At 44.7% G+C, this 10,108-nt stretch overlaps 1 protein-coding gene across 1 annotated transcript; it reads left to right on the forward strand.

Moving 5' to 3' along the window:
- The first annotated feature begins 2,745 nt into the window (after window positions 1-2,745).
- Window positions 2,746-8,875, forward strand: LOC125509628 (signal transducer, putative (DUF3550/UPF0682)). The gene is made up of 9 exons (XM_048674643.2): window positions 2,746-3,433; window positions 4,237-4,443; window positions 4,553-4,792; window positions 5,825-5,891; window positions 5,977-6,120; window positions 6,311-6,402; window positions 7,282-7,452; window positions 7,531-7,667; window positions 8,302-8,875. The coding sequence occupies exons 1-9, from the start codon at window positions 2,897-2,899 to the stop codon at window positions 8,486-8,488; spliced, it is 1,782 nt and encodes a 593-aa protein (XP_048530600.1). The 5' UTR covers window positions 2,746-2,896; the 3' UTR covers window positions 8,489-8,875.
- The last annotated feature ends 1,233 nt before the right edge of the window (window positions 8,876-10,108 follow it).

The raw sequence follows: 10,108 nt of genomic DNA on the forward strand, positions 1-10,108 counted from the left end.
GGCCCTGTTTTAAATATGGTAAGGCCATTTTAAAGATTCAAATGAGGTTGGTTCCTACATGAACATTACTTAGTGGTTATTTGCAGCCCAACCAACATTTTTGTTTTACTGTTTGAAGAAACAATAATTTAACTTGCATTTGAATTTGAATTTAAATTGGGTTTCAATCAAGTGGCAATTAAGCTTGCAAACATGATGACATGGCATCATTAGGGTAAGATCACTCTATCTTAATTATAGGGGCGTTACACTCACTCAGGTACTCAGCGCCAAACACTGCCACCACGGTCTTGCAGAACAAGTACATTGATGCAAGCCATATGGACTCACTCATGCGGATGTACTCATCCACAAGATTATCGGAAATTCTGTATGCAAGCATACGAATAGCCGCAATGCTTTTTCTGATAAGAGGAGAAGCCAACCTTACCAAGTGCATCCTACTTGCACTCAAAGTAATTATCATATGCTACCACTCCCTCCTGAATGCGATTGAATACATGCCTCGCCATCCGGAAGCGGCGCCGAAAAAGATGGGGTTTGAAGAGCGAAGACGTCTCAATGTACTCGACGAAGAGCAGGCAATGACCACTCTCTCTATTGTGGTTCAACGCCGGAACATAGCCTGAGATTGATCCCCTAAACCTCAGCCGTTGCCTGAGACTGACGACCAATGCAACAACCACAAGCTCCTCATCGCCCGAAGACGAATCATCTGACAAACAAGTGAGGTTGTTGAAAAAATATTCATCCCCACTATCCATGGTACCTGCAAGCAAAGTGTCGAACACCTTGCGATCGTGGTGGAGATGCAGACCATGAAGAGGAAGCCGGCCTCCTAGTACAGTCAGCATGCATGTAAAAAGCGGAGACGAGGGCAGACGGCGGCCATGCAGAGCGAGGTAGACGGTGTTGGGGCCGATTGGTTGCGCCTGTGGCCGTGGTTTCTTTAGTACCGGCGTCGATGAGAAGGGGCACAAACACCGACAAGAACTCCTCCGAAAGCAGGGGTGAGGGAATTTGTGTGGATGCGGCGGGGCCAGTGGACGACATGCCTGGCCAACGATGGGGCGCCCGGGAAAATGGGCTGCCGCGGCGGTTATGGCAGGCGGGAGAGGAGAAAAGGGTGTACGTTTCACCGACTAGCGGGCCAGGAGAGGATAAAAAGATCGTCCGCGTGCATATGCTCCTTATCCACGCGGATGCAAATCATAACCAAATTTAGACCGAAAATAGATGGAAGGTGGACAAAAAACAGACCGCGATTTGTATCCGTTTCGACTTGAAACGGATGGGGACGGACCTGATGCCGTCGGAGTTGGCATTCACCGAGCGACACCCAAGTACTGCAGAGCATACAGAATAACCACGAGCAAACCCGACTCACGCCCTAATTACCGGTCGCGCCGCGCGGGACCAGGACGAAACCCAGGCACAGGCAGTAAAGTTTACCGGGAGTTGAGGGAATCGTTGGCGTAAAGCAGCCGCCCCGCCGGTCAGCTCACCTCAGCTAATCCTGGCCTGATCTCCACGTCGCAGCAGCCTTTTAAAGCCCTGTCAGAGATTCCCAGCCTAAGCCGATTTGTTAATGACCCCGGCGTCCGGCACCGCGGCGCCACGCCAGCCTGTTTCCAAGCGAGCCAGCCAAAGATTTGGGGCAGCCGGGGCTGGGCGCCGAATGATTGCACGGCCACCCAGCCAGCCACCTGCAACTGCAAGGCTGCACCCACCCACCGACCAGAGAGGCAGAGGGAGGATACTCGCTGCGTTTTCTTACCGCTGAATGAACCCTCGCTCGGGCAGAATGATGGTTCCTACTTTAATCGATACACACAGAGAGTTTCTTTGCGCTCTTGGAACAGTTTAGCCACCCCCCCTTTCGATTTCTTAAAGTTAAAAGGTGCCATTAGTGCTGCTGGTACTGGATTAGTCAGACAGCTGATGGCTCAGAGCAAGTGTATATTCTCCGATCCTCCCCTTTTGTTAATTATTGTAATTAAGAAGTGTGAGGCAGTTGTGGTGGTTAGAAACTTAGAATATCCGTCGCTGACTGCGAGTGTTAATAAAGAGAAAAAGGCTTCCTTCACCAAACTCTGACGAGACACATAAAACAAACAGGAAATACATGCCCAGCTGCCTCCACCTGCAAATGCAATGCAATGCAAGGGAATAGCAGCGCAGAAATCTTGATAAAGTTCTGAAACTACCAGCGTCAAACTAGCGTGCGTTGAGCGAGTCCACTCGAGACCGAGCGAGGAGGCATCATCGGTGGGTTCACAACTGAATTTCACGCCATCCCCTGGATCGTCGTCGTCCCTAGCCCTGCTCTCGGATGGAGATCCATACCGAATCGAGCCGAAGGGACTAAACACATGTCTGACAGAACGAGTCGGAGGTCAATTCTCCGTGCGTTTTGGGTCCAACAAATCCGCTGCATTTTCTGCCTGTCAGTGCGTATCCTTTTCGCTTTCACCCCGGTCAACCGCCGGGACTTTTCCCAGCGGTGACATGGATTCCACAGACCGCCCACACTGGCTTGTATACTGTGGAGTGACAGAAGGTGGGCGATTAATAAACAAAAGCTCAGATGATTGACCCATGAGAGCCCAATTAGCGACCCAGGTGACAGCGTTTCCGCGCGGTAACAACCAACAACAGCTCACCCCCGTGTGCTACTCGTCCACTGTTTTTTACCGCTTCTCGAACGAACTGTCCCTTTTATCACTCTCTTTTCTCTCTCTCCCCCCACCGTCGCCATCTCACCGCGTCCTCCGCCCGTTCGCCGCCCGAATCCAAGGGACAGCGGGGAGGGAGGGAGGGAGGGACAGACAGGCAGGCAGGCAGGGAGGGGGCGAGCCCTCGCCTCCCCGGCCCCGCCCCGCCCCGCCCGCCGGCCATGGCCGACGGCGAGCCCTCCGGCGCGTACAGGGAGTTCAAGGCGCTGGTGGAGGCGGCGGACCGCAAGTTCGCGCGCGCGCGCGACCTGCCGCTCTACGGCGGCGGGGACCACCACAGCCGCAAGGCCTTCAAGGCCTACACGCGGCTCTGGCGCCTGCAGCAGGACCGCCGCCGGGACCTCGTCGCCGCGGGCCTCCGCCGCTGGGAGATCGGCGAGGTCGCCTCGCGGATCGGCCAGCTCTACTACGCGCGCTACCTCCGCACCGCCGAGCCGCGCTCGCTCGTCGGCGCATACGTCTTCTACGAGGCCATCTACAGCCGCGGCTACTTCGCCGCCCCCGCCCCCGCCAACGCCAGCGCCTCCGCGGCCGCGGGGGGCGGCGCCAAGCACCAGGGCCTCCTGATCCGCTACAAGGAGCTGCGCTTCATCGCCCGCTTCCTCGTCGTCGCCATGCTCATGCGCCGGGCCGAGGCGGTGGACCACCTCGTCGCCCGCCTCCGCTCGCTCGTACAGGAATCCAAGTCGGCCTACCCCGTAAGAAGCTTTTCTCCTGCGTGTGCTTTGGATTTGGGGTGCCTGAGTTAAATGACGCGTTTAGGTCTTCTTTTTTGGGGGTTATTACTTTGGGAAGCAGGACATGGCTGCCCTCTTCATTATTGAACGAATGTAGTACTGTGTTTCTTCTTCTTAACAACTTGGTGTTCATCACCTGTTTGCCAGAAGTTTTTGCTATCCAATCGAGTGTTTATTTTCGTGCAATTCAGTTTGAGTTACTGCGTCAATCCCCTTTGGCTGTGTGTCACTTATCCTGCTCCTCTCGTTTTTTGTTGCTTCACGCCCCTCTGCTGTTTAGTTGCAGAAGAGCTTAAGCATCCCTCTGTATTCATGTACAGTAGATTTGAGTATTATGGAGGGTTACTGATCATGGAAAGAGAGGGTTCGAGCGGATTCTTCTTTTCATGTTGCTTGGTGTTTGAGTCTGTGGTGATCTGAGTTTGTCAAGTAATAATGTGCCCTTACCCTTAGGATTTGTAATTTTTGGATTGTGTGCGGATGAGATGATGGTTCAATTGTGCAACCATCTCAATTTAAGACAGCAATGATATTAGGGGTACATAGTAGTACCAGCAACACATCAATGAATCTATGCATAAAGAGCGAGTAATGAATATTTTATTGCTTTGCTACATGAAAGCTTTGGATTCTGCAACTTATCGTGGTGTACTTGTTTTGTGTGTTTCACCCACTTATTTCTTTATTCATTTCAGTACACTAGGACATTTTAAGGCTGTTTTGCTTACAATTTTATTCTTCCTTACAACGTGACCTCTTCTTAGAAAACCAACTTCAAGGAATGGAAACAAGTGCTTCAAGAGCTTGACAGATTCTTGAAAGCTGACGGAGCATACAAAGGATCTAGATCACTTAGATATGATAACTTGTTTGATTCTTATGCATCAAACCTTGCATCAATAGCAAGATTCCATTCGAAAAGAGTACTGAAACTGAAGGAAGCTGTATTAACAAGTTACCACCGAAACGAGGTTACTCATATTACCCCTTCATAAACAAATTTTCTATTCCTCTAGTTATCACCTTTTTTGATACTATGCTGATCAGCTCCCTCGCATGATGCCGTTGTATGTACCACAGGTCAAGTTCACAGAGCTAACTTTGGACACTTTCAGAATGCTACAGTCTTTAGAATGGGAGCCCACAGGGTCTTATCAGATAGCTGTTAAAGAACTTACAGAAAATGGCACTATGAGTGATCAGAGTGGACCCTCTGGTCTGATCGATATTCACCTTTCTACAGAGATCTCTGATGGAAATCTTCCTTCAAATCCCCAAAGAGCAATCATATATCACCCTACAGTATCTCATCTTATAGCGGTAAGCCCCTTCTCAAAATTGCTTTGTTCCCCTTTAAAGTTGAAGTTTTGCATAATCGCATATGATATTCGTGGGAAATTCCTGTGATGAAAACAGCTTTAAACAGTGCTGCATGCTGACCGTTTGACAGACTTGACGCTGATAATATGGTCAATGTTTGTGATTTGGTTAGTGAAATAACACTGTGTAGACTTGTTTCTATTGTCCATAAATATCATGCATCAGTGGGTGACTCAACCATAGAAACGATATTGTATCATGTTATTTATATGAAATAAAATAAAGTTAAGATAAATTCTATTAAACTGAGGATAAGTTAGGTAGAATCCTTTAGAAATAGTTAGTAGAATCAGAGGATTTCCTGCATTCTTGCTACAAAATGATTGGCAGGCCAGCCTTTGCTCCTCGCAATGAGCTTGATGTGGTCATACTTTCTTAGGCTGCCTTTGCACATTTTCAACGCTGGGATACATGCATTTTGTGGTATGCTCACTAATCACTATGTTGTGTTACTGGCCGAGTAGTCATTAGAAGATATATTATAAAAGAATTCTGAGTTTAAGGTTTCACCGCATATGCCAGTGTGCATATGAGTGTATACCTTTTCTCCCTTTTACAGGAGTAGGATGAAAGTTGAATTGAATATCTGAGTTTTGAGTACATGTATTTGAAAAAGGCATGTTTACTGCCAATAATTGCCCCATAGCACGCTTACCAATAATATTGTCTTGAGAACACATCTCCTTGTAAATAGGCATAGTGATGTTATGGTTGTTAGCAGAACTGAACATCAAATTTTAAGCACAGTCACTGCGAAATTGGCAAATTGCACATGGGGATGTTCAGACCTTATTACAAATTGGTAATAATAACTTAATAATTCATGTGAGTAATATGTTACTAGATCTTGAGAGACCCCTTGAGTCACATGGACAGATGCAACTTATAGTGTCAATACACATTGTTCTCTTTTCTCTATTTCTGCCACCAGATTCCTTGGTGTTAAATCCAGTTCATGAATGGTAATTGCAGGTTCTTGCCACAATCTGTGAGGAGCTTTCTCAAGATAGCATTTTGCTAATTTATATATCAGCATCAGGTTCCTTTTGTATTTGGCATTCAATTTATGTTGCACTATTGTTTTGATTAGGTTTCCCTTCTAACTTCGAACATTATCCTTACAGGCCTTGCTGATCAGAATGCATATCATAAGTATGCATCTAGCTCTTCATCACGCTTGAGGCCTGCTTCTGCTTTCTCAATCAATAAGCCAAATTCACATACCGGTTCAGATGATCATGTATGGCTTGGTCCTCGTGGAAATGGTGGTATGCTCCGCTTTCTCATATAACTGATGGAACTATATGCCTATGTCGCATTACAATGTTAGTTATCAATTAAGTCCACTATATATGGTTTGTTAGTTTGGTGGGCGACTAGGTTGTGAAATAATATCTTATTTTTATGATGATGGATAGCCTGCGTTTTCTCACATCGGTCGGACTATCATTTTTTCAGGTCCAAACAATCTTTATCCAGAAGATCTGATACCATTTACAAGATACCCACTTTTCCTTGTAATTGACAGTGAAAATAGCCATGCATTCAAGGCAGGTTTGTCAGAACTTATTCTTGACTTGGTAGAAAAATTGTTACCATGATGCGTGAGCTTTTAGTTGTTTCTTAGCTACCAGATTATATGTATGCATTTTTTTTTCTTTTTAGTTCACATTATCACGGATTGTATTTATGGAATCTGAATGGCCAGACATTCTCATTTGCTTCTTAAGTGGAAGCATCTCTATAGTTGGTAGTATTGTCCAGTGGGGTTCACAGATTCAATGTCTCCTTGATCTTTAAACCTATAAACAAATATTAAGCTGGTTATGAGCCTGTTAATTAGTCATCACTGATGATAATGGATCATGTATAACATATTGTGAGAACCGAGAAGGTTGGGCTCTAGGTGTAGTGAACTCACTTCTATAGTATTATAGCAATACCTGCTTTCGTACAGAAAACATCCAAACTTGCCCTTGTTAGGCCTTGTACAATGCAAGGTGCTTGGAGAAATAAACCAGGCTTTCCTTAAGCACTGGTGCTTATTTGTACAGGGCAGACGCTTAATTAGGCATCTCTCATGTAGAAATAGGCACTAGTGCTTCAGAAAAACCCGGTTTATTTTTCTAAGCATCTCCCTAAGCACCTAGCATTGTACAAGGCCTTAGTAGCCTGTAAAGCCATAATGTTGATTCCTTATCTTTTTTTGCTAGTTGCTTTCCTTGCACATAGTTATATTGCATTTGATTGGTAAAATTCCCGGAATAGGTTTTCTCTATAACAACTCAGTTATATCATGAAGTCGTATTACAGTGTATGAGGAATTCTTGTCGTAATTTGTTGAAGTGGTTCTTTGTCCATTCATTTTGTAGTAATAATGTAGAAAGAAAATTCTTGAACGAATTATCATTTGCTTGTATAATCAACAGGCCATACATAATGCAGAGAAGGGAGAGCCAGCTGCCTTACTTCTTTCTCCTAGGATTGCATCGGCCATGCCTGGTATAGAATCAGGCAATGGAGGCCAATTTACATACTTCCTGACTGCTCCGATGCAAGCCTTCTGCCAATTAGCTGGAATAACTTCCGACATTGACAGCGTATGTTCTTCTATTTTTGACTTGAGTATTCCTGAGATATTTGTTTTGACGGTCTGATTTCTTTGGGCTTGTTTTCAGGATACATATGCTAATGCAGAGAATATACTTTTCTCTGCTTTGGAACAGTATGAAGAAATCCTCAGCACATCTGTTGGATTGAACATTGTCTGGGGTCAAATTTTACCTGATCCATTTCTCAGGCGCCTGATTCTCAGGTACATTAATCCATACCTTCCATCCCTGAGTCTTTGGCAGTTCTATGTTAGTTTGGCAGTATAACATGTAAAAGTATGTTGAAGCATGAACCGGCTATCCATATTATTTGCATGCACCCTCTTTTCACAGGAAAAAGGAACAAGTTTGCATTTAAAATTCATCACGCTACCACTATTTTTGGTATTAAAGAGTAAATTTGCGCTGACTGCACCAAAAGTATGAAATCAGTAATTTAACATGATCTGATATAGTGGCTTATCCATTTGTAGTCCTTCCTTTAAATCACATCAGTTGTATTCACACTACTCTCTGCGCATCTCAGCATGCAAGTTATTTGGGCTTCAAAAATGCAGTCCTGATAGTCTAGGGAACACTAGACTATCAGCACTGCATTTTGTTTAGGTTTGTGTAGGGACTAGAGAACAGTTGCCGCATAGGTACTTGGTACCAGCAAGTTCAATCCTGACAATATGGTTGGCTTGCTAGATCTTTGTCGCATATCTTATGTTTATTTATTTTTTGTTTCTCAAACAAAGATTCTATTGTATCTTGAAGAACATATATTTGTCCCGCACACCAGACACTGCTGGTTCGATATGCGAAGTGTTAATATTCTTCGTTATATGTTGTCAGGTTTATTTTCTGTCGAGCAGTGTTATTCTATTTCCATCCTGAGGAGAATGGCGAACATCTACCAACCTGCTTACCCAGTCTTCCTGAGTCGGTCTCTCCAAACGCCAAAGCCATCAAGACTCCCGTCCTTCTGCTCGCAGAAAACCTTGTTGTCAGCAATCGGTTTCATTTCGGCAACAGGACATGATGATCAAGTGCAATAACACAGGCTTTCTGTAGATACCTCCTTGGTAAATATGGTCCAGCTATTTGTTGATTGTTTAGCGTTTATACAGCCAGCGAAGGATGAGTCTGTGTCAGCGAGCTATAGCCGTCTGCAGCCTGGTTGAGGTGAACGATGATAATAGGATGGTTTTGTGTGCTGCTTCATCTCCGTTGCGCATCTGTAAAAGTTTGTTTAGGGGTTTGCCTTGCTTTGCTTTGCTCTAGGTAGTGTAGGGTTTCTCCTTCCTTCTCTTTTGACTTGTGTCAGGAGAGGGCAGTTTGTAAGCTGGAAGAGGCATTTTTTTAGTGCTCTAGAAGGCAGATTATTTTTTTAGGCTTAGATTAATATGTTGAAAGTATTTTAGCTCCATGTTTTGCATTGTTTTCCAGTTGCCTTGTGCTCCTAACGTTCGCAGTTGGTGTTTGCCTTCCTTGAGGGGTTCCGCGTACCTGTCAAGTTTGTCTGTTTTGTCTTTTTACTGGGTAACATTGGAGCATGTGAATTTTGAAACTCTTGTAAACAGATGCTCCCGATTTCTCGTGAAATTCCTGCATCTTAACAGGTGCTGCTGCATAACAAGTGCCACATCTCTTGTTTAACTGTCTTGTCTGATTTTTTTGAGTGGCAACTGCCTTGTCTGATTATGACACCGAGCCTCTGTCTGGCCGTTAGTGGACTGTGCGAGAGGCGCTGGGTTGGGCTGGACTGAGATCCAGTGACTTCACTTGGTGAAGGCACGCTGCAACTTTAGGCCTCTTTTGGTTCATAGGATAGGATTATCATAGGAATAGAAATCTTGTAGGAAATGAGATGACATGTATCTCAAATCCTATGAGTAGGAATAGGAAACAAGATGTCATTTGGTTGACACCAAAGGAATTTTTTCATTGAGTCTAGGCTCTTTTTTATTTTCCTATGAAATGTGGAGGATAAGAACCAATCATATGCAGGAATAGGAATCCATTCCTATGGCTCTAAAGGAAAAAATCCTATAAGAATCCTATCCTCTAGAATTCCTATGAAATTTCTCTAAACCAAAGGAGGCCTTAGCCATCTAATCTTCAATGATACGGTCTTGGTCCTTATACCTAAGGTAACGAATCCTACTCTTCTGTCACAATATAGGCCTATCAGTCTTTGCAATGTCCTGTACAAAATTGCCTCAAAGGTGATTGCAAACAGACTAAAAGTCATTCTCCTAGATATTATCTCTGAGGAGCAATCAGCCTTTGTGCCTGGCAGACTGATCACAGATAACATAATATGTGCATATGAGTGTTTGCATTTTATGAAGAGAAACATATCCAAAACTAATATTTCTGTGCTTTGAAGTTGGACATGATGAAAGCCTATGACAGAGTAGAGTGGGATTATCTACAAGCAATTATGGTCAAGCTGGGTTTCTCGTCAGTCTGGATTGATATTGTTATGGGCATGGTTAGATCAGTTTCTTTCTCAGTTCTGTTTAATGGAGAAAAGCTTGAGAGTTTCCAACCAACAAGAGGAATTCGACAGGGAGATCCTATTTCCCCTTACCTATTCTTACTTGCGGCAGAGGGCCTTTCGTGCCTACTAAAATCCAGTTCCCAGTCATCAGCTCTA

The sequence above is a fragment of the Triticum urartu genome, chromosome 5A (genome assembly GCF_056163025.1).
Source record: "Triticum urartu cultivar PI428250 chromosome 5A, HENAU_Tu73, whole genome shotgun sequence".
Taxonomy (NCBI): Eukaryota; Viridiplantae; Streptophyta; class Magnoliopsida; order Poales; family Poaceae; genus Triticum; species Triticum urartu.

Bases quoted from the DNA above. Each gene is read 5' to 3' on its own strand.
- LOC125509628 (XM_048674643.2), top strand. From the start codon at position 2,897: ATGGCCGACGGCGAGCCCTCCGGCGCGTACAGGGAGTTCAAGGCGCTG. The intron at 4,793-5,824 runs GTAAGCCCCTTC...TGGTAATTGCAG, and splicing joins CAGTATCTCATCTTATAGCG to GTTCTTGCCACAATCTGTGA. The intron at 6,403-7,281 runs GCAGGTTTGTCA...TATAATCAACAG, and splicing joins AAAATAGCCATGCATTCAAG to GCCATACATAATGCAGAGAA.